The following is a 25,707-nucleotide window of genomic DNA, read 5'->3' as shown; positions in this document are numbered from 1 at the left end:
AATACTAAGAGAACAAAGCAAATGTGATGATAAAAAGTAAATTGAAAAGTTGTTTAAAATTGCATGCCGGTAGCTTTGATACACTGTGAATCCGGTATAGTACCTAAAAATATAAAAAAATAATAATCTGTGTATATGCCTATTTTAGCCTGGTGAAAGATTATTGTAATGTTATCAATCCAACCCAATATTTCTAAATATCAAGTTATCCAGAATTTTAACATGGGACCCAGTCAGAGGTGTTCCAGAAATGGAAAAGTTCAGGGTTTAACAGGATCTCCCATCTAAAAGAAACAGAAAATCAAACAGTGAAAACGTTTAATGCTTTGAGTCACGAATTTGATCTTTCAAATAAAGATTTGTTTGCATATTTACAAGTCAGACATTACATATCAAAGATAGTGATGGAGCGTGGCTGGAGATGGGACTGGGGCAGGATAGAGGATTGGCTTACTTTGGCTGGAAATGGTATTTTGTCTGTCTCCACTGGGTACCAGATGCTTATTTCACAAGAACGTGATTTTAATGTTAGAGAAATTTCCCAACAGTGGGGTAATCTAATTCCTTCTGAAACAGTAACTGCAAGTATGGTCCAAAGGTCTCTTGGGCTGGTAATGTAAACTACAATATCATCAACCTGGATAGAAGCACATATGAAATTAATATATAGAACCTATTATACCCCAGAGAAGGGCAGGAAATGGGGAAATTCAACCTTAATTCCTGTCCTAAATGTTCTTACCCAAGGGCCAATTTGATTCACATGATCTGGGAATGCCCGAAAATGTATCAACTATGGCAAAAAATAATATATTGGGCACTCAAGAGACTCAAGCTGCCCATGAGTAACATTCACATTATACATATAGTTTTTCTTTGGGAGGGGACACCGAGGGCCAATATAAGAAACTGTTTAATAATTTTGGCGGTTAGATACCTGATTCTCAGGAAATGGAAAGAGCCAGTTGTCTCTAATTTTCTGGAAGTTAGGAATTATTTTTAAAAACAGTATATACTAGAACAATATAACGTAGATCTTAATAATGATCGAGATATATGTACTTTTTTCAAAAAATGGTCTCCTTTCATTAACCCCCCCCCCCCCCCCGAATGAAATCGATCATCTCATTTATCCCTTTAGAAATTCAGAAATAGTTTCATTAGGGGTATGGTGAAAAGCGTGGTGGGGTGCTCTTCTTATTTATTTTTTTTATTTTTTTTCTCTCCCCCCGTCCTCCCTCGATGAATTTAGTGAATTAGCATAAATAAAGATCAAAAATGATATTATAGCTCCTAAACAGTCTTACACTATTAAGATAATCTGGGGATTTGTTAATGTAATTCTCTTGAAAGTAATGTATGTAATTTAATACATTATTTGGTTAAGGTCTAATGTTAAGAAAAGAAAATGCCTTGGAAAATGATATGACAAGAATATAACTATGTAATTAAAGCAAAAAGAGTTTTTAATATGATTGCCTAGACTAACAAGTCCTAAGTTAAAGGAGACATACAAGAGGATTTGTTTCTCTGTCCTCTTTTTTTTTTTTTTCTTTATGTCTTTTTTACTTGGGATGAAAAGTATTTTGTTTCAGTAATGTGGTATGGTTCCACATCAAAATTAATGTATAATTATGATCAAATACTGTATTTTTGTTTCTTTCTAAAATAATAAAAAGAAATTGAAAAAAAAAATTGCATGCCCTATCTGAATCACAGAAGTTTACTTTTGACTACACTGTCCCTTTAATGTCACACCAACATAATTAAAATGCCAATATGGTGCCTTTTAACATGAGCATTAGGAGGAAATACCTATTAACCAATGAGCATAAAGAGAAAATACACACCTGCTGTATTAGTGCCACTTTAAATGTAATCAGCTTTTACTTCACAGTACAGTGAGTACAGTGTCCAAATGAGATTTGTATTTTATTCAGTCACTTTTGCTCACATGTAGTTTAGAATCTTTTATTGCAAATGTTGCAGCATCACAGATTAAATGGAGAGTAAACACCTTGATATTTTATTTTATGAAAAATCTTTAGAAATAACTGCACTATATTTTCATTCTTTATTTTGCACCCTTTTTATGTAATTTACCTCTGAAATGTAGTAATTTCTAATTTTCAGAATTTGCAATACACCCTGCTGATTTATCAAGGCTAACCCTGCTACATTTATGTCCGTAATTGGATTAAGGATGTTAATTTATTTTTAAAAAAAACATTAAGACTTGGCTGATATGTTATTCTATTAAAGCACAACATAAATGTCATGATTCAGATAGAGAATACAATTTTAAACAACTTTCCAATTTACTTCAATTATCTCATGTGCTCGATTCTTTAGGTATCCTTTGTTGAAGAAATAGCAATGCAAATGGGTGAGCCGATCACACAAGGCATCTATGTGCAGCCACCAATCAGCAGCTACTGGGCCTATTTATATATGCTTTTCAACAAATGATATCAAGAGAATGAAGCAAATTTAGATAATGGAAGTAAATTGGAAAGTTGCTTAAAATAGCATGTTCTTTCTGAATCATGAAAGAAAAAAAAAATGAGTTTCATGTCCCTTTAATCTTGTGATAAGTGTTTTGTGATTGTTGATTAGTTTGTCTGTAACTTGGTTAGGATCATATCTGAAGGATGTTTCTACACATTTTATTTTCACTAGAATATTACACATATGTTTAATCTCCTGAGCTGTTTTGTTTTAGAAAAACACATATCCTTATTAAATACTTTGAGAGAGTTCTGTACTTTTCAACACCATAATAATTGCAGTTACTTACGTATTAACTGACATGGTTCCTCGTAAAACTTTCATTATCGCCTTTTATACTTCACTTCTTGTTGAAAGGCTTTGCTGACATCATTAATTGGCTTTTGCCCTCTCCTTGTTCAAAGAAACAGATATTGGTAAAGAGCAATAGAGCAGCTTAAAATAACGTTCATGAAGTTTTCTTCTGCGGAAGTCAACAAAATATCAGTTCCACAAAATCTGTGAAAATAAAGTTGTGTTTTGTAAATGTCTATAGCTTCAAAAGCATTGTATTTTCCTTTATAAGTAAAATTGATAGATTTCAAATCTATACGTTTCTATATGAAATTAAAAAGCACTTACATTATTATTTTACATCAGTATAACTATCTAGGATTCACAATGCAATTAAATTGATGTCTTTTGGTCTTTGTGTTCTGTAAATAAAGATACAACGCACACACCGCTTCATTGTTTAGTGCACAGTTACATGCAGTTGTGCCAGTTAGGGTAATAGGAAGTGAAGTCACAAGAGCCGCTGGCTGTTTAGGGATAAAAACCGCACATTTTTGCTATTACTTCAGCACACACCTGGTGCATTGTCAGCATTTTACTTGGGCTGCTGCCAGGCAGAACTATTGTGTGTTTGAGTTGGCAACTACTGTTTCTATTTTTATTTTTTGCTAAAGAAATGCCAATCAAGTCAGCTGAGATTCTATAGAAAAGCTGAATAAATGGTGGATTTCACTGAAGTTGTAAAAAGTCATTGACTTTCTTTCTTTTGTGTCTTTCTTATAGTGCACTGAAACCTCATTCTTTTTTGAAACCCAGAACAAAGTAGCTTGTAAACATCTCTGGAAATGTTGTGTGGAACATCACACATTCTTCAGGTGGGTAGAAAAAACACCCCCACACATTGCTAAGATATGCTCAAGATATCTGAAAAGTGGAATGTGATGTGCATATGAGTTGATCACTGAGATTCTTATTAAACAGATTCTGCAGCGTTTGAACAACATTTCAATCTGAACATTTAGAGCATAAACTTACTTTGTTGCTCTGACTGCATTTGCTGCTTTGAACCAAAGATGTATTTGAAACCCTTAAACACACTGTAAATGCCACTTACTTAGAAAGTAGAGGCTGATGAAATTAAAGGTTAAATGAATTTGCCAACCATGAATACCACCTCCCTCTCAAAATTATCTTAGAGATGGAATTAAACTTGAAAAAGGTTGGCAAGATATTACATGTACAGAAATAGGCTCATATCTGATTTTGCTGACAGATTTAAAGGGAACCAAACACTGAATCACATAAAATTGTTTCCGGATATTGGTAAAAAGATGATTAGAAAATATCACCAGAATATCTCTATGTAAAAAAAATATGAATATATTTTACCTTCACATTTCTCAGTAGTCGCATTCCACTGTAGAGGAACATTTAAACATCATCCAATCACGATGCCTGTCCTGGGACTTATAAGAGAGCATGCATCTGGCATATGCAGACACAGTCACTCTTTTTTCCTCTTTTGCGCAAGGAAGTTTACTAAGACATCTTATGGAAAAATCTTGTAAAATTATAGTAGATACTTTAAACAGCCTTCATGTCTCTGTGAAATTTAGTATAGCTGTACTTATATATTCCTAGAAAATTACAACATTGCTAATATAAGAGCAGATTATAAAATTTAGAAATTGTAATGATTTTGTTTTATATTATGCATTATATACAGTATATCTCCAAATATTTACAAATTAAATTTCAATGTGTATTGAGTAAATCAAAGGAAATATATTGCTACCATTGTGGCTGCATATAACAGAAACGTTTTAAAACGAATACAGCTTGTTGCTGTTTTATTATTATTATTATTTCCTGTCTACAATATGCCTATTTTGCTGTTGTAGTTTTTTGTTCTTATCTTCCCCAAATAAAATGTGCGTTTGTCTATGTAACAAAAACTGTTATATAGTATATTTAACTTTCCCCCCAATTAACACAATAGTGTTGCCATTTTCTTTGACTTTTTCTGTTGTATCTTGCTTTATTGTAATTCATTCCACAGGATTCCAGAAAATGAATCAAACGCATTTTCAAGGAAACTTAGCAAGCTCGGCTCTCTGGGTTCCAGGCATCGCTACAGGTAAGCTCCTGCTTGTATCATTTGAAAAGGAGGGTTGATTATTGGATTGAAAAAAAATATAATTTTTATTCAAATACTAGTGATAGTGACAGGCAGTTTATGAATCAATTTTGCATTGAACCCACTTCATATACTAATGTAAGAATTAGAGAGAAAACTATGGATGTTTGTGATTTTAGCTTTGTATTACTTTTGTATTTATGCCTTGCTGTGACACTTGATCAATTAATAGAGCATTTCATTAGAACCCTAGGTTGTATGTGAAAAGGCACAGACATAGTTTATAAAATATTTCACTACCGGTTCTGTGAGTAATAATGGCAGGTTTAAAAAAATATGCTTATTTAGTTTTCTTCTATAAGGTATGACGAGTCCACGGATTCATCCTTTACTTGTGGGATATTATCCTCCTGCTAACAGGAAGTGGCAAAGAGCACCACAGCAGAGCTGTCTATATAGCTCCTCCCTTAGCTCCACCCCCCAGTCATTCTCTTTGCCTACTCTAAGTACTAGGAAGGGTAAAGTTAAAGAGGTGATAAAGTATTAGTTTTTACTTACAGATGCCGCTTTTCAACTGGCTAAATTAGCGGCAAAGAATTCAGGTTTTGCCATTTTAGCGCGTAGAGCGTTATGGCTTAAGTCCTGGTCTGCTGATGTGTCATCAAAATCTAAGCTTTTAGCCATCCCTTTCAAGGGTAAGACCCTATTCGGGCCTAAACTGAAAGAGATCACTTCAGACATCACTGGAGGGAAAGGCCATGCCCTTCCTCAGGATAAGACAAATAAGATGAGGACCAAACAAAGTAATTTTCGTTCCTTTCGAAACTTCAAAGGTGGTCCCTCTACCTCTTCCCCTGCTGCAAAGCAAGAGGGGAATTTTGCTCAATCCAAGTCAGTCTGGAGACCTAACCAGACTTGGAACAAAGATAAACAGGCCAAGAATCCCGCTGCTGCCACCAAGACAGCATGAAGGGGTAGCCCCCGATCCGGGACCGGATCTAGTAGGGGGCAGACTTTCTCTCTTTGCTCAGGCAAGAGACGTTCAGGACTCCTGGGCTTTAGAAATCGTAACCCAGGGGTATCTTCTAGATTTCAAAGATTCTCCTCCAAAGGGGAGATTCCATATTTCTCAATTGTCTGTAAACCAGACAAAAAGTGAGGCGTTCTTACACTGTGTAGAAGACCTATATACCATGGGAGTGATCTGCCCAGTTCCGAAAACAGAACAGGGGCAGGGGTTCTACTCCAATCTGTTTGTGGTTCCCAAAAAAGAGGGGACCTTCAGACCAATTTTAGATCTCAAGATCCTAAACAAATTCCTCAGAGTCCCATCCTTCAAGATGGAGACCATTCGGACTATTTTACCAATGATCCAGGATGGTCAATATATGACCACCGTGGACTTAAAGGATGCGTATCTATACATCCCTATCCACAAAGATCATCACCAGTTCCTCAGGTTCGCCTTTCTGGACAAGCATTACCAGTTTGTGGCTCTTCCCTTCGGGTTGGCCACAGCTCCCAGAATTTTCACAAAGGTGCTAGGGTCCCTTCTGGCGGTTCTAAGGCCGCGGGGCATAGCAGTGGCACCTTATCTGGACGATATCTTAATTCAGGCATCCAGATAATAATTCGATGGGCAGAGACTCACTCTTGCCATCTATCAGCAATCTATATCCCAGGAGTGGAGAATTGGGAAGCAGATTTTCTAAGTCGTCAGACTTTTCATCCGGGGGAGTGGGAACTCCATCCGGAGGTGTTTGCACAATTGATTCAGCAATGGGGCACACCAGAATTGGATCTGATGGCATCTCGTCAGAACGCCAAACTTCCTTGTTACGGGTCCAGGTCAAGGGATCCTCAGGCAGTACTGATAGATGCTCTAGCAGTAACCTGGTCGTTCAACCTGGCTTATGTGTTTCCACCATTTCCTCTCCTTCCTCGTTTGATTGCCAGAATCAAACAGGAGAGAGCTTCAGTGATTTTGATAGCACCTGCGTGGCCACGCAGGACTTGGTATGCAGATCTGGTGGACATGTCATCCTTCCCACCATGGACTCTGCCGTTGAGGCAGGACCTTCTACTCCAAGGTCCATTCCAGCATCCAAATCTAGTTTCTCTGCGGCTGACTGCTTGGAGATTGAACCCTTGATTTTATCCAAGCGGGGTTTCTCTGAGTAGGTCATAGATACTTTGATTCAGGCTCGAAAGCCTGTCACTATGAAAATTTATCATAAGATATGGCGTAAATATCTTTATTGGTGCAAATCCAAAGGCTACTCATGGAGTAAGATCAGGATTGCTAGGATTTTGTCCTTTCTCCAAGAAGGATTGGAGAAGGGGCTATCAGCTAGTTGCTTAAAGGGACAGATATCTGCTTTATCAATTCTACTGCACAAGCGTCTGGAAGATGTTCCAGACGTTCAGTCGTTCTGTCAGGCTTTAGTTAGAATCAAGCCTGTGTTTAAACCTGTTGCTCCGCCATAGAGTCTGAATTTAGTTCTTAAAGTTCTTCAAGGAGTTCCGTTTGAACCTATGCATTCCATAGATATTAAGCTTCTATCTTGGAAAGTTCTGTTTTTAGTTGCTATCTCTTCGGGCTCGAAGAGTTTCTGAACTATCTGCGTAGCAATGCGACTCGCCTTATCTTATTTTCCGTGCTGATAAGGTGGTTTTGCGTACCAAACCTGGATTCCTTCCTAAGGTTGTTACTAATAGGAATATCAATCAGGAAATTGTTGTTCCTTCTCTGTGTCCTAATCCTTCCTCTAAGAAGGAGCGTCTGTTGCACAACTTGGACGTGGTTCGTGCTTTGAAGTTTTACTTGCAAGCAACCAAGGATTTCCGTCAAACATCTTTGTTTGTTGTCTATTCTGGAAAACGTAGAGGTGAAAAAGCTACGGCTACCTCTCTTTCTTTTTGGCTGAAAAGCATCATCCGTTTCGCATACGAGACTGCTGGACAGCAGCCTCCTGAAAGGATTACAGCTCACTCTACTAGAGCAGTGGCTTCCACATGGACTTTTAAAAATTATGCTTCTGTTGAACAGATTTGTAAGGCTGCGACTTGGTCTTCGCTTCATACCTTTTCAAAATTGTACAAATTTGATACTTTTGCTTCTTCTGAGGCTATTTTTGGGAGAAAAGTTCTTCAAGCAGTGATGCCTTCTGTTTAACAATCTGTCTTGTCCCTCCCGTTCATCCGTGTCCTGTAGCTTTGGTATTGTATCCCACAAGTAAATGATGAATCCGTGGACTCGTCGTACCTTATAGAAGAAAAGTACATTTATGCTTACCTGATAAATTAATTTCTTCTATGGTACGACGAGTCCATGGCCCGCCCTGTCATTTTAAGACAGATTATATTTTTTGATTTTAAACTTCACTTCAGTCACCTCTGAACCTTTTAGTTTCTCCTTTTTCTTCCTGTACCTTCGGTCGAATGACTGGGGGGTGAAGCTAAGGGAGGAGCTATATAGACAGCTCTGCTGTGGTGCTCTTTGCCACTTCCTGTTAGCAGGAGGATAATATCCCACAAGTAAAGGATGAATCCTTTCGTACCATAGAAGAAATTAATTTATCAGGTAAGCATAAATTTACTTTTTGTAAAATATAAATGCAAACTAGTTTTGCAGCCCTGAGTCCATCTCCTCACTTTTTTTAAGACTTGGTATGATACCATCAATCAGAAATGCCTGAGCATTTTCTTCAATGGGAGCGTGGTCTGTAAATTTTTACAGTTTGCTTAAAGGGACACTAAAGTCAAAATTAAGCTTTCATGATTCAGATAGTGCATGCAATTAAAAAAGTTCCAGTTTACTAATATTATCAGATTGTGCACAGTCTTATTATATGTATTCTTTCTTAGGTGCCAGAGGTCACAGAGTATACGTAAATGAGTCTGTGATTGGCTGATGGCTGTCATGTGATACAGGGGGAAAACGTTACATTTTTTTTTTAAATCTAATGCTCATTTTAAATTCAGACCAAATGCTATTGCATTTTAGGTATATTATGCATTTATTGATTATGCAGTTCTACTGTATTTAATGGTTCGTTAAGGAAATGTAAAATGACCACCAATAATGGGCTAGATTATGAGTGGATCGCTCGATTGTAAAAGTTTGGGGACTGTTCCCTGTAAATATATATGCATATGCTTATATACATATAAAGTATCCCACAAAAGTGAGCACACCCCTCACATTTTTGTAAATATTTTATTATATCTTTTCATGTGACAACACTGAAGAAATTACACTTTGCTACAATGTAAAGTAGTGAGTGTACAGCCTGTATAACAGTGTCAATTTGCTGTACCCCCAAAATAACTCAACACACAGCCATTAATGTCTAAACCGTTGGCAACAAAAATGAGTACACCACTAAGTGGAAATGTCCAAATTGGGCCCAATTAGCCATTTTCCCTTCCCGGTGTCAAGTGACTCGTTAGTATTACAAGGTCTCAGGTGTGAATGGGGAGCAGGTGTGTTAAATTTGGTGTTATCGCTCTCAGACTCTCTCATACTGGTCACTGGAAGTTCAACATGGCACCTCATGGCAAAGAACTCTCTGAGGATCTGAAAAAAAGAATTTTTGCTCTACATAAAGATGGCCTAGGCTATAAGAAGATTGCCAAGACCACAAAACTGAGCTGCAGCACGGTGGGCAAGACCATACAGCGGTTTCACAGGACAGGTTCCACTCAGAACAGGCCTCGCCATAGTCGACCAAAGAAGTTGAGTCCACATGCTCAGCGTCATATCCTGAGGTTGTCTTTGGGAAATAGATGTATGAGTGCTGCCAGCATTGCTGCAGAGGTTGAAGGAGTGGGGGGTCAGCCTGTCAGTGCTCAGACCATACGCTGCACACTGCATCAAATTGGTCTGCATGGCTGTCGTCCCAGAATGAAGCCTCTTATAAAGATAATGCACAAGAAACCCTGCAAACAGTTTGCAGACTAAGGACATGGATTACTGGAACCATGTCCTGTGGTCCGACAAGACCAAGATAAACATATTTGGTTCAGATGGTGTCAAGCGTGTATGGCAGCAACCAGGTGAGGAGTACAAAGAAAAGTGTGTCTTGCCTACAGTCAAGCATGGTCGTGGCAGTGTCATGGTCTGGGCCTGCATGAATGCTGCTGGCACTGGGGAGCTACAGTTCATTGAGGGAACCATGAATGCAAACATGTACTGTGACATACTGAAGCAGAGCATGATCCCTTCGCTTCGGAGACTGGGCCGCAGGGCAATATTCCAACATGATAATGACACCAAACACAACTCCAAGACGACCACTGCCTTGCTAAAGAAGTTGAGGGTAACAGTGATGGACTGGCCAAGCATGTCTCCAGACCTAAACCCTATTGAGCATCTGTGGGGCATCCTCAAACGTAAGGTGGGGGAGCGCAAGGTCTCTAACATCCACCAGCTCCGTGTTGTCATCATGGAGGAGTGGAAGAAGACTCCAGTGGCAACCTGTGAAGCTCTGGTAAACTCCATACCCAAGAGGGTTAAGGCAGTGCTGGAAAGTAATGGTGGCCACACAAAATCTTGACACTTTGGGCCCAATTTGGACATTTTCACTTAGGGGTGTACTCATTTTTGTTGCCAACGGTTTGGACATTAATGGCTGTGTATTGAGGTATTTTGAGGGACAGCAAATTGACATTGTTATACAGGCTGTACACTCACTACTTTACATTGTAACAAAGTGACATTTCTTCAGTGTTGTCACATGAAAAGATATAATAAAATACTTACAAAAATTTGAGGGGTGTACTCACTTTTTGTGGGATACCGTATATTTATGTGTTAAGATGTGTATATACACATATAAACACATAAATATATATGTATATAATACTATATATACATATATATTTAAATTTGCTGCCCATCGATGCGCAACTTACCCCCTTAACTGTGCTAGGTTGTCATGCAGTGTCTCACAGCATGAGAACGAGGCTCCCATTGGAATTGCAATTGCGTGTACGCTGGTATCACGAGTTTAGTGCAAAAATCCCGCTCCACTCATAATCTAGCCCAATGTGTCAATAATTATGACATTTTATCTAAAAATACATTTCTCTTGTTAAGTGTATCCAGTCCACGGATCATCCATTACTTGTGGAATATTCTCCTTCCCAACAGGAAGTTGCAAGAGGATCACCCACAGCAGAGCTGCTATATAGCTCCTCCCCTCACTGCCATATCCAGTCATTCTCTTGCAACTCTCAACTAAGATGGAGGTTGTAAGAGGACTGTGGTGTTTTATACTTAGTTTATTTCTTCAATCAAAAGTTTGTTATTTTTAAATGGTACCGGAGTGTACTGTTTATCTCAGGCAGTATTTAGAAGAAGAATCTGCCTGCGTTTTCTATGATCTTAGCAGAAGTAACTAAGATCCTTTGCTGTTCTCACATATTCTGAGGAGTGAGGTAACTTCAGAGGGGGAATAGCGTGCAGGTTTTCCTGTAATAAGGTATGTGCAGTTAAAATATTTTTCTAGGGATGGAATTTGCTAGAAAATGCTGCTGATACCGAAGTAATGTATGTAAAGCCTTAAATGCAGTGATAGCGACTGGTATCAGGCTTATTAATAGAGATACATACTCTTATAAAAGTGTATTTTAAAACGTTTGCTGGCATGTTTAATCGTTTTTTACATATGTTTGGTGATAAAACTTATTGGGGCCTAGTTTTTTCCACATGGCTGGCTTGAATTTTGCCTAGAAACAGTTCCCTGAGGCTTCCCACTGTTGTAATATGACTGGGAGGGGCCTATTTTAGCATTTTTTTGCACAGCAAAAATTACAGACACAGACATCCAGCTTCTTCCTGCATGATCCAGGACTTCTCTGAAGGGCTCAAAAGGCTTCAAAAGTCGTATTGAGGGAGGTAAAAAGCCACAGTAGTTTTTGTCATTTGTTATTCTGTTTTTGGTATTAAGGGGTTAATCATCCATTTGCAAGAAGGTGCAATGCTCTGCTAACTTATTACATACACTGTAAAAATTTTGTTAGTGTAACTGCATTTTTTCACTGTTATTTCAAAATTTGGGAAAATTTGTGTTTCTTAAAGGCGCAGTAACGTTTTTTATATTGCTTGTAAACTTGTTTTAAAGTGTTTTCCAAGCTTGCTAGTCTCATTGCTAGTCTGTTTAAACATGTCTGACACAGAGGAACCTACTTGTTCATTATGTTTGAAAGCCATGGTGGAGCCCCATAGGAGAATGTGTACTAAATGTATTGATTTCACCTTAAACAGTAAAGATCAGTCTTTATCTATAAAAGAATTATCACCAGAGGGTTCTGTCGAGGGGGAAGTTATGCCGACTAACTCTCCCCACGTGTCAGACCCTTCGCCTCCCGCTCAGGGGACGCATTCTAATATGGCGCCAATTACATCAGGGATGCCCATAGCGATTACCTTGCAGGACATGGCTGCAATCATGAATAATACCCTGTCAGAGGTATTATCTAGATTGCCTGAATTAAGAGGCAAGCGCGATAGCTCTGGGGTTAGGAGAGATACAGAGCGCGCAAATGCAGTTAGAGCCATGTCTGATACTGCGTCACAGTATGCAGAACATGAGGACGGAGAGCTTCAGTCTGTGGGTGACATCTCTGACTCGGGGAAACCTGATTCAGAGATTTCTAATTTTAAATTTAAGCTTGAGAACCTCCGTGTATTGCTTGGGGAGGTATTAGCTGCTCTGAATGACTGTAACACAGTTGCAATTCCAGAGAAATTGTGTAGGCTGGATAGATACTATGCGGTGCCGGTGTGTACTGACGTTTTTCCTACACCTACTTATGGCAGACGGTCCCTAAGGTGGAGGGAGCAGTTTCTACTTTAGCAAAGCGTACCACTATCCCGGTTGAGGACAGTTGTGCTTTTTCAGATCCAATGGATAAAAAATTGGAGGGTTACCTTAAGAAAATTTTTATTCAACAAGGTTTTATTTTACAGCCCCTTGCATGCATTGCGCCTGTCACTGCTGCGGAGGCATTCTGGTTTGAGGCCCTGGAAGAGGCCATCCAGACAGCTCCATTGAATGAAATTATTGACAAGCTTAGAACGCTTAAGCTAGCTAACTCATTTGTTTCTGATGCCATTGTTCATTTGACTAAACTAACGGCTAAGAATTCTGGATTCGCCATCCAGGCGTGTAGGGCGCTATGGCTTAAATCCTGGTCAGCTGACGTGACTTCAAAGTCTAAATTACTCAACATTCCTTTCAAGGGGCAGACCTTATTCGGGCCTGGCTTGAAGGAAATTATTGCTGACATTACTGGAGGCAAGGGTCATACCCTTCCTCAGGACAGGGCCAAATCAAAGGCCAAACAGTCTAATTTTCGTGCCTTTCAAAATTTCAAGGCAGAAGCAGCATCAACTTCCTCCACTTCAAAACAAGAGGGAACTGTTGCTCATTCCAGACAGGCCTGGAAACCTAACCAGTCCTGGAACAAGGGCAAGCAGGCCAGAAAGCCTGCTGCTGCCTCTAAGACAGCATGAAGGAACGGCCCCCTATCCAGAAACGGATCTAGTGGGTGGCAGACTTTCTCTCTTCGCCCAGACGTGGGCAAGAGATGTTCAGGATCCCTGGGCATTGGAGATCATATCTCAGGGATATCTTCTGGACTTCAAAGCTTCTCCTCCACAAGGGAGATTTCATCTTTCAAGGTTATCAGCAAACCAGATAAAGAGGCATTCCTTTTTTTTTTTTTTAAATAAATTTTTATTGATCTCCAAGAGACACGAAATTATGATGAAAACAAACAATGGCAAGACATTTCATGAAACTGTGTACAAATAAAAATCGAACATTATGAATACAAATATTTTGCCATAATCTTCTTTGTCTTACTGGATTTTTCTAACCCGCGTAAAACTCAACAATTACAAATAAATGAAAAAAAGAAAAGGAAAGAGAGAAAGAGAAAAGAGAAAAAAAAAAAAAAACCCAGACACATTCCCCCCTGTCCATCCCCCCCCCACCGCACTATCCAGATCTCAATCAAACACCCACAAAGAGTGTCAGATACTCTATGGCCCACTGCTAATCCACGCGGCCGGAAATTTCCCCAAAAGTACCATTTCTGCGAAACTGATAGACGAACGAAACGGGAAAAGTATCTGTCTTTGGATTGGAACGGAGTAAGACTTAATGATTGGAAGCCATCCCCAGAGAAAATCATCTATTCTCTTCTCAGAGGCATCCACTAAATGGAATGATTCAAAAACTACTTGTTCTTGAATCTCTTTAAGAAGCAGTCCGAAACTCGGAGCTCTATTTGCTTTCCAGTTCTTGAGAATAAGATGGCGCACCGCCAAAATAATCGTATTGATGATACGAATCAAACGGGGGTATCTACTATCCATAGCACTAAACAATAAAACCACCTCTTGTATGGTCACCGCCATATTAATATCGTAGAGGGCATTAAACCAGAAACAAACTTTAAGCCATAACTGATTGATTTTGGGGCAGTACCAGAACATATGAAATAAATCTGCATTATAATTAGCACAGCGAGGACAATTACTTATACTAGAGATAGAAAATTTTTGGATTTTTAGCGGATGTAAATAAAAATTATTCAAGAGCTTCACATGTGATTCCTTCCAGCCCATAGATATCCTGCATTTATGTAACATATTAAAACTTTGAACAATCTTTTCATTATCTATCTCAGAAATAACTGTGTATAACCAGTTACTGATCTTATCTAGATGTTTTTCACTTTGTTTGGACAGCATAATGTCATACATCAACGAGATAGATGAGACCCCGCCAATGAATTTTTGAATTAGGGTTCTGACATCCGACCACGCTGCCACCTGCCTGCCCATATAATTTTGCTCATGTATATAATGTCTGATTTGAAAATAAGCAAATAGATCTGATCTGGGTAAATCATAAGTCTGAAAGATAAGTTCTGCTGTGAGTATCAAATGGTTTTCATCTAACAATTGCTTGATCAGCAATAAACCTTTATTTGCCCAGGATTTGAATACTTTATGATGGATGCCTGGTATAAACTTAGGGTTACCTTGAATAGGTAGGAAATCCGAAAAGGACGGGTCTAATCCTATCGTATGGCAAAACTTCTGCCATGCGATGACAATATTTTTAAAAGATATCATTCTGCAGATATTAAACGGAAGCTGTTTGGTACTACAATGCAGAATAGCTTTTAACGAAAAAGGACGAATATAAAATGCTTCCTCTTGACTGTCAGTTATCAAGTTGGTTTCAGCAACCCAATCAAAAGCAAATTTTACCAGAGCCGCGACATTATATAGTTTGACATCCGGTAGAGCTAACCCTCCCACACTTGCCTTCTGCATGAGTTTCGCTAAAGCTATTCTGGGTTTTTTGTTTTTCCAGATAAATTTAGAAAAATAACTATATAATTTTTTTACATCTAAATTAGATATAAAGAGAGGTAGATTTTGCAGGACATAAAGGAGACGAGGAAAAATAATCATTTTAATTAAGTTGATCTTTGCTGAAATCGAGAGAGGATAAGATGCCCAAAGCTGAAGATCCTCTTTAATTTTTACCAATAATGGAGAATAATTTGCCCCATACCATAATTTTGGATTTTTATGTAGCTCCAGTCCCAAGTATTTAATTGACTTCACTAATTTAAATGGTATATCCCCCACAAAAGAGTGACTATTACCTGTTGACATTAGTTCACTTTTCTCCAAATTAACCACATAACCTGAAAATGAACTGAACTCGGCAAGAGTCTGCATGATTACTGGAATACAATTATGGACATTGTCTATAAAGAGCAAAATGTCATCTGCATAGAGTAGAGTCTTCAGACTATATTGACCAAGTGGGATACCAGTTAAGACATCGCGAAATCTAACCGCTAAGGGTTCTACTGCTACATTGAATAAGAGAGGAGATAATGGGCAACCCTGCCTAGTGCCTCTGTGTAAAATTATCTCTGATGACCTAATACCATTTACCAACAAATAAGAAATAGGGTTAGAATAAATTTTATGGATATATCGGATGAAATTACCTTGAAACCCAAAATTTTCCAACGAGTAAAATAGATGTTCCCAGGTAATGGAGTCAAAAGCCTTGACCGCGTCTAAGGTCAAAACTGCTGAATCTGCTATTGTCGTATTATTTGACTCCGGCTCTAGACTCCATGCATAATCCAGAAAGGCGGTAAGCTTTCGTATGTTCTTAGTTGAATTTCTTGATGACATAAACCCTGTTTGATCTGTATGGATCAATTTCTGTAAACAAGAATTCAGCCTAGCTGAGATGATCCCCGCCATTATTTTATAATCAGTATTGAGGACTGAAATCGGCCTATAAGAGGCCGGATCTTCCGGATTTTTGCCTTTTTTCAATATAAGTGTAATGTTTGCAGCCGCAAAATATTTTGAAGTTACATATTCGGAAAGATAATAATTATTATATAATTCCTCCAAAACCGATAATAAGTCATCTTTAAATGATTTATAAAATTCAGCAGGAAGCCCATCTGGGCCAGCTGCTTTATTTAATTTAAGTCTATCAATTGCATCGCTAATTTCGTCTTGAGATATCGGTTGATTTAACATTACCAACTCGTCTTTTTGAATCTTTGGAGTTGTAATTCTAGACCAGAAGATATTCTGGGAATATTGATTGCTATCAATCTCAGTATAAAGTTGTTGATAATACTTATAAAATATTTGGCTGATTTCAACTGATTTAAAAACCCTATCATCACCACTTTTGATAACAGCAATAAAGTTCTTCTTTTTTCTATTTCTGGTGAGACGCGCCAGATGCTTTGCGGAGCACCCATGAAAGCTCTTGTACTTGAAATTCAGTCTAACCTCCTCCTCTTGTGATTTTTGTTTTAAAAAAACATCTCTTACCTTCCTACACTCCAGATATGATAACCAATTTAAGGAGGAAGGATCAAGAAGAACTTTCCTGTACGCCGTCTTAATGTCATTAGCCAACTGAAGGCCCTGCTCCTTCATTTTTTTTGAGCGTTTGCTCATAAAAGCAGTAATTTCTCCACGTATCACTGCTTTGGCAGCCTCCCAAAAAATCTCTACTTTATATCTATATTCATGGTTCAGAATTATATATTCACGCCAGATCTTTTTAATCCATGACGTGAACCGAGCATTCGTATATAAGAAACGCGGGAAGCAAAAAACGGATCCAGGGGGTTTAAGCTCCTCTGATCTAATAAAACATAAAGAGATGACAGCGTGATCGGATATCATAAACTCACCAATGCCGGCTTTGACTTGTTGTATTACTAATGATTCTGAGATCAGAAAGAGATCTATTCTAGAGAAGGTCCTATGGGCTTTAGACTCACATGTATAAGCCCGAGCCCACGGATTTTGAACTCGCCAAATATCAGTCAGACCAAATTTGACACAGAATCTCTTAAAAAACTTTGCATGTTTGCCATATTCTGCAACATTTTTTTTTGAAAAACGATCTAACTCTGGACATATGGTCATGTTAAAATCTCCACATATAATAAGATTTTCTCTTTGATACGGAAATATTTTGTTTTGGATATGCTCCCAAAATGTAGTTGAAAATTTATTTGGAGCATAGATGTTGCAGAAAATATATTTCACTGTGCCAATGATAACTTGCAGTAATATAAATCTGGCCGCGGGGTCAATTTCAACATGTATAATTTTATAATTTAAATCCTTATGGAATAACACCGCAACCCCCCGTTTTTTACAGGTACTAGAGGAGGAAATTACTTTACCAACCCAATTAATTTTGAGTTTAGCAGCTTCGGCCCCGTCCAGATGGGTTTCCTGCAGAAACACTAGATCTGGCTTTTCTTTGGCGAGCGTCTTAATAATTAACTTACGTTTCGCCGGAGAAGAGATCCCTCCCACATTCCATGATAATATTTTGACGCTGTTTTCCATCATTTTGCCTGCATTACTACAATCCCACTACACATAACCTTATCCGACAACTAAGTGTCCAGCCGAGGTTAATGGAAGGGACGGAAGGGGAGAGGGCATGAGAGGCAACCGGGGGGAGGGGAGGAGAAAGCAAGAGGGGGAGGGGGAAAGGAGGAAGAAAAAAAAAAAAAAAAGAGGAAGAGAAACATTAATAAACTTCAGATGTCTAATAAATTGCAGTTGCTCTTTCTTGACCACGAAATTCAAAAACTTTACTAACGTGGAGCAATAGAATACTAATATAACATACATCTGTACATAAAAACATATAAGCAACTTTATCTTGGAGAGAAGTAAACATATTAACTCTATTTTACCAACCAGACCTATATTCCCTAACCACCTTATGCTTACTATCCTACTCATAAATTTTGGATTTCATTAGGGGTCTAGAGTCCGGATAAACTCTTTAACTTCTGTGACTTCATTAAAAATAAATTTAACCCCCTTATTTTCAGCTATGATTTTAGCTGGATAAAATAAGTTGGCTTTTATACCTCTGCTAATCAACTGAGAGCAGAAGGGTGCCATTATTCTTCTCCGTGCTGATGTCTCTGCAGAGAAGTCTTGGAAAAGCAATATTTTGCTGTTCCCAAATGTCAGAGTGGATACTTTCTTTGCTAATTTTAATACCTCAAGTTTGTCCTGAAATTTGAGCAATTTTACAATACACATCCTAGGTTTAGTTAACCCAGAGGCTGAATCTCTCCTAGGACCAACTCTATGTGCCCTCTCAATTGCAAGGGGGAGGAGATGGGATGCTACACCAATTGCCTGGGGGAGAGTGATAGAAGTGAATTTAATAAGATGCTCGAATTCTGAGGACTCAGGTAGGCCAATGATTCTAATATTATTACGCCTGGAGCGATCCTCAAGATCCTCCAGACGTAATTGCATGTTATTTAATTTAGCCTCATGAGCTTGGATAATACCCTCTTGGATCGACACCTTATCCTCTACTGTAGAAATTCTATTTTCTGCTTCCCCTATCCTAGCAGAAAATTGTTTAACCTCAGCGGAAAGTGTTGCTATCTCGGTGGAGATAGCTCCAAGTTCCTTTTTGATTCCTTCAAATTGGGGAGAAAAAATGGCTGTGAGTTGACCTATTAACACCTGAGTATCAATAATAGCTGATACATTTTCAGATGGTGAGTCCACACTAACATCACCCAACTTGGTATTTTTCTTTTCTCTGGATTTCACGGGCATTTTGGGTGAATTATTTTTCCCGTGTGTTACAAACTTTTCCATCAAATGTGGGTTTTTTTGAAAAAGAAAAAAAAAAAATTAACAATCCCTTAAGGCAAATACTTGTGAAATGTGCGTGATTCAGACTTCTCTGATCCGTTTCCTACGCTGTTACTGCTGCTTCCTTTCTATGAGGACCTCCTGAGCTGAACAAGCAGTGACTATATCTGTTTGTGATTTCCTTCCTTTTGACTAATCTAAGTCGTGATCTGGCTGATGTCCCTGGTTGGGAATGTGGTCTGTGAATACTTAAATACAAACTATCTATCTAATAAACAAACTAGTGACTTAATGTGAATGATGATATCGTGATTACCCCTCTTATAACATTTTGTGCACAAAAACAGCCCGGAAAAATAAATATTATATAAAAAAAAACAAAAAAAAACAAAGAGAAAAACAAGTTGGGCTGGTGCTCAGGACACCTTATCACACCATTTCTTTCTGATACTGTGATTTACATATTTATGTGCCCTCGGCAACACTATTGAGAAATACCAATCTTTCTAAATGATACTCTGAGATAAATCAGGCAAAACAACAGAGTAAAGAAAACAGAAAAAAAAAAAAATGCCTCAGACAGTTGGTCAGAGGCTCCTTCAGCGACCTCCCGGCCTTATACTTTATGAGGATGATAGTTCAAGTCCCCCTTGAATTAGAAAGAGAGAGAAAAAATGTTCTTGTATTTCAGCATACAATCTAGAAACCTAAGACCAGATATCCACAACAGTAGCTCTTTTACTTCTTGTATATGTCCAATTCCTGGATTTAAAGAGCCAGGGGTTACTGTGTTATCAGCGTATCAGGCTGCTTTCTCCCTTTTTCCCTTCCCTCCTTTCTTCCTTCTTCTTCCTCCCCACTTCTCCCTCCTCTTATGGGAACACTGTATCTGCAAAACAGTGACCTCTGCGCCTCTTTGTGATTACAGGGGATATCACCATTACTTAATAACAGTCTCAATTTAATACAGCATACAGACCATATCGATATCCAACAAATACTGAGCCTGACTGACCTGGGTAAATCACAAAAATGTCAAATGCTGAGATAATATTGTGAATACTTGCGATAACTGGTCACAGAGCGGGGTCGGGATGCTTCAGCTGGGGTGTCTCTATGTGCCGCACCTTACGTTCCCTTTCAGTTTCCTCCAGGGGACCCAATACGGAGGCTGTGGCCGGGACTTCGGCGTTGCTGCCCTGCGTGAGCGTGACGCCCGGATCCCTCCGCGCGCCTACCGCTCTCCCGGACCGCTGTACACACGCCCTCCAGATGGTACACACCGCCACCTCCTCCGTCTACTCCGGAGCGCACCAGTCCGGCACTGCCCTCTAATGAGAAGAGTCACTCTTCACCACCAGCGCCAAGCGGCTCCCAATCCCTTATCGGCTCGACCGCTCTCCACAATCACCCCGGTCAGTTAGGAAACAACAGCATGGTAGGTCAGGCTTCTTTTAACGTTGCTGTAAATCTTATGCAAAGAGTTTTTTTTTCCTTTTTGTGGTTGCAACTTTCTCCAATGATACAACTTAGCTGCGGTATCTTCCGCGACCCATACGGCCTTGGGGTTTCCTATTCCGGCTGGCGTGATTTACGCCTCACAATGTGCCCCGAACATCCACTGCAATAGGGGGCAAGGAATGAAGGCAAGATAGCAACCATCGGTCTGAACGCCGACCTGGAGCAGCATGTAACAAAGCTCCGCCTTCTCACCGGAAACCCTATCTCCAAGAGGCATTCCTAAGCTGTGTGCAAGACCTCCTAGTAATGGGAGTGATCCATCCAGTTCCGCGGACGGAACAAGGACAGGGATTTTATTCAAATCTGTTTGTGGTTCCCAAGAAAGAGGGAATCTACAGACCAATCTTGGATCTAAAGATCTTAAACAAATTCATCATTCAAAATGGAAACTATTCGGACCATCCTACCCATGATCCAAGAGGGTCAGTACATGACCACAGTGGACTTAAAGGATGCCTACCTTCACATACCGATTCACAAAGATCATCATCAGTTCCTAAGGTTTGCCTTTCTAGACAGGCATTACCAATTTGTAGCTCTTCCCTTCGGGTTGGCCACTGCCCCGAGAATTTTTACAAAGGTTCTGGGCTCACTTCTGGCGGTTCTAAGACCGCGAGGCATAGCGGTGGCTCCGTATCTAGACGACATCCTGATACAGGCGTCAAGCTTTCAAATTGCCAAGTCTCATACAGAGATAGTTCTGGCATTTCTGAGGTCGCATGGGTGGAAAGTGAACGTGGAAAAGAGTTCTCTATCACCACTCACAAGAGTCTCCTTCCTAGGGACTCTTATAGATTCTGTAGAGATGAAAATTTACCTGACGGAGTCCAGGTTATCAAAACTTCTAAATGCTTGCCGTGTCCTTCATTCCATTCCACGCCCATCAGTGGCTCAGTGCATGGAAGTAATCGGCTTAATGGTAGCGGCAATGGACATAGTGCCATTTGCGCGCCTGCATCTCAGACCGCTGCAATTATGCATGCTAAGTCAGTGGAATGGGGATTACTCAGATTTGTCCCCTCTACTAAATCTGGATCAAGAGACCAGAGATTCTCTTCTCTGGTGGCTTTCTCGGGTCCATCTGTCCAAGGGTATGACCTTTCGCAGGCCAGATTGGACGATTGTAACAACAGATGCCAGCCTTCTAGGCTGGGGCGCAGTCTGGAACTCCCTGAAGGCTCAGGGATCATGGACTCAGGAGGAGAAACTCCTCCCAATAAATATTCTGGAGTTAAGAGCAATATTCAATGCTCTTCTAGCTTGGCCTCAGTTAGCAACACTGAGGTTCATCAGATTTCAGTCGGACAACATCACGACTGTGGCTTACATCAACCATCAAGGGGGAACCAGGAGTTCCCTAGCGATGTTAGAAGTCTCAAGGATAATTCACTGGGCAGAGTCTCACTCTTGCCACCTGTCAGCGATCCACATCCCAGGCGTAGAGAACTGGGAGGCGGATTTTCTAAGTCGTCAGACTTTTCATCCGGGGGAGTGGGAACTCCATCCGGAGGTGTTTGCTCAACTGGTCCATCGTTGGGGCAAACCCGAACTGGATCTCATGGCGTCTCGCCAGAACGCCAAGCTTACTTGTTACGGATCCAGGTCCAGGGACCCGGGAGCAACGCTGATAGATGCTCTAGCAGCTCCTTGGTTCTTCAACCTGGCCTATGTGTTTCCACCGTTTCCTCTGCTCCCTCGACTGATTGCCAAAATCAAACAGGAGAGAGCATCAGTGATTCTGATAGCGTCTGCGTGGCCACGCAGGACCTGGAATGCAGACCTAGTGGACATGTCATCTCTTCCACCAATGGACTCTGCCTCTGAGGCAGGACCTTCTAATACAAGGTCCTTTCAATCATCCAAATCTAATTTCTCTGAGACTGACTTCATGGAGATTGAACGCTTGATTCTATCAAGGCGTGGCTTCTCCGAGTCAGTCATTGATACCTTAATACAGGCTCGGAAGCCTGTCACCAGGAAAATCTACCATAAGATATGGCGTAAATATCTTTATTGGTGTGAATCCAAGAGTTACTCATGGAGTAAGGTTAGGATTCCTAGGATATTGTCCTTTCTCCAAGAGGGTTTGGACAAAGGCTTATCAGCTAGTTCTTTAAAAGGACAGATCTCTGCTCTGTCTATTCTTTTGCACAAGCGTCTGGCAGAAGTTCCAGACGTCCAGGCATTTTGTCAGGCTTTGGTTAGGATTAATCCTGTGTTTAAAACTGTTGCTCCCCCGTGGAGCTTAAACTTTGTTCTTAAAGTTCTTCAGGGAGTTCCGTTTGAACCCCTTCATTCCATTGATATTAAACTTTTATCTTGGAAAGTTCTGTTTTTGATGGCTATTTCCTCGGCTCGAAGAGTCTCTGAGTTATCTGCCTTACATTGTGATTCTCCTTATCTGATTTTTCATTCAGACAAGGTAGTTCTGCGTACCAAACCTGGGTTTTTACCTAAGGTGGTTTCTAACAGGAATATCAATCAAGAGATTGTTGTTCCATCATGGTGTCCTAATCCTTCTTCAAAGAAGGAACGTCTTTTGCATAATCTGGACGTAGTCCGTGCCTTGAAATTTTACTTACAGGCTACTAAAGATTTTCGTCAAACATCTGCCCTGTTTGTCGCTTACTCTGGCTTCGGAGCATAATACGCTTAGCCTATGAGACTGCTGGACAGCAGCCCCCTGAAAGGATTACAGCTCATTCTACTAGAGCTGTGGCTTCCACCTGGGCCTTTAAAAATGAGGCCTCTGTTGAACAGATTTGCAAGGCTGCGACTTGGTCTTCGCTTCACAAAATTTTACAAATTTTACACTTTTGCTTCTTCGGAGGCTGTTTTTGGGAGAAAGGTTCTACAGGCAGTGGTTCCTTCCGTTTAAGTTCCTGCCTTGTCCCTCCCATCATCCGTGTACTTTAGCTTTGGTATTGGTATCCCACAAGTAATGGATGATCCGTGGACTGGATACACTTAACAAGAGAAAACATAATTTATGCTTACCTGATAAATTTATTTCTCTTGTAGTGTATCCAGTCCACGGCCCGCCCTGTCCTTTTAAGGCAGGTCTAAATTTTAATTAAACTACAGTCACCACTGCACCCTATGGTTTCTCCTTTCTCGTCTTGTTTCGGTCGAATGACTGGATATGGCAGTGAGGGGAGGAGCTATATAGCAGCTCTGCTGTGGGTGATCCTCTTGCAACTTCCTGTTGGGAAGGAGAATATCCCACAAGTAATGGATGATCCGTGGACTGGATACACTACAAGAGAAATAAATTTATCAGGTAAGCATAAATTATGTTTTCCCCCTTGCTTTCCTTTATAGTATTGCTTAGTCAGCTTGCTCTTTAAAGGTTGTTGCTCCCTGTGTAAAGAAAATGATATGCATAAACAATATGACACCTGAATCTTATTGTATTACAAGGCACTAACATTGTTTTCCTGCTCTTACAAGCGGTAGGACTGCATCCCAGATGAGCAGAGACCTCTCTATTCAGCTGCCACGCCCTGACCAAAAAGTTGAAAGAAGTCGTAGCAAAACTTATCCCAAAAGAGCAGCACTTACACACCAGCCAGGTGAGGTGATCATAGGTATGTGATGCTATCAATGTTAGACACTGTAAATTATTTGTTAAAACTTTATTACAATGTATTATGAGAATGTTTTACTTTTAAATGGTATGTGGCTGCAATTGTGAGGTCGGTAAATCACCAGGAGTTTTCAGGAATGCTGGGATTTTGGCACCCATGGCAGCTTGACGTAAGATTGTTTTTTTAGACACGTTAGATCTCATGTAAGCTGAGAGGAAGTGGTTGAGGTTAGGGTTAACATTAGAGTTGTTACTGAGGTTAGTCTTAATTTGAGTTTCCTTCCCACTCCCAACATTACTTTCAGAATTTGTGCATTGGCAATGTTGCTGTTCTGACCATGGCAACAGTTGTAATATTTTGCCAGACACAATATTGTATTTGGGTTACATTTCAGACAAGAACGTTAAAGAAATAAACTAGAAACGCTTAGATTTTAATGTATACTTTTTTGACTGATATATATATATATATATATATATATATATAAATGTGTATATCATGACCCCTGGTCGCTCTGCAGGCTTGCCTCCCTGGGAAGAGACCCCTGGTGTTAGGCCTACCTTTCCCAGAGGAGCAAGATGCTCTGCAGGCTTGCCTCCCTGGGGACAGTCAACACAAAAATAGTTTTAACACATATATCTATAAAGTTGCCCTAGATCGTTTTTTCCATATATATTCTTTATAGGAACCATAACATTCAACAAGAACTATAAAAATAGCTCTATAGGGGGCACTTAACGATAGGATACATAAAACATACAAGGTGAAACAAAGTATATACAGATAATGATACACAACAATAAACCTAGTTACAGGATATAGTGAACTCCCATATATTGTCAGTTCACCAGGCGTTAAAGTTCCTGGACTCCCATATATTGACAATTCATCAGAGGTTAACTTTCCTGTAGCAATTTCAGGATCACAGTGGCTGCACTCCTCTTTACACAAACATAGTGGAATAAAACAACAGCATCTAGCAAATATAAGAGAGGCGCCTCATGTGTGTATCACTCACCAAATAGACAAATCAGATAGAAAATGTCAAACACAGGGTACTCACATTTGCATAGAGCACCCTTATGTGTTAGTAGACGCAGGCTGGCAGTATATAGGTGTGTCAGCTCACCTCCTCCTGACAGCTGCACGTAGTCCAGGGACAGCTCAAATTCAATCACAGTGACGAACCAAACAATAGGCCCAACACATATGTGCACCTGGCAATTAGGGCTTGTAAACACTTTTGTAGTTTAAAAACTGATTTATTAAAACCATATAAAATTCAAACAATACAGTGTTAAAAACTGGTGGGTAGACAAAGTCTGTACCCCCAGATATGCAAAGCGTTTCTCAGCAGTTATGCGGTTTCCTCAGGCATAACAAACCCTATACTGATGCACTTATTTAAATGCTATCCTAGCCAATCAGATTCTGAGAGCACAGGTATAATA

General features: G+C 39.7%; 1 protein-coding gene across 2 annotated transcripts in view; it reads left to right on the top strand.

Annotated features, from left to right (window-relative positions):
- The window catches only part of EPB41L4A (erythrocyte membrane protein band 4.1 like 4A), a 635,814-nt gene that overhangs the window by 482,138 nt on the left and 127,969 nt on the right, over positions 1 to 25,707 (top strand). Inside the window, exons 10-12 of one of the 2 annotated variants that reach the window (XM_053701541.1) lie at positions 3,565 to 3,656; positions 4,841 to 4,918; positions 24,120 to 24,256. In XM_053701541.1, coding sequence (XP_053557516.1) covers positions 3,565 to 3,656; positions 4,841 to 4,918; positions 24,120 to 24,256 — 307 coding nt within the window. The remainder of the gene's footprint in view (positions 1 to 3,564; positions 3,657 to 4,840; positions 4,919 to 24,119; positions 24,257 to 25,707) is intronic. The other variant, XM_053701542.1, reaches the window with a different exon arrangement.

The sequence above is a fragment of the Bombina bombina genome, chromosome 2, assembly GCF_027579735.1.
Source record: "Bombina bombina isolate aBomBom1 chromosome 2, aBomBom1.pri, whole genome shotgun sequence".
In the NCBI taxonomy this organism is placed as follows: Eukaryota; Metazoa; Chordata; class Amphibia; order Anura; family Bombinatoridae; genus Bombina; species Bombina bombina.
This window is presented reverse-complemented; position numbering and strand designations above follow the sequence as displayed.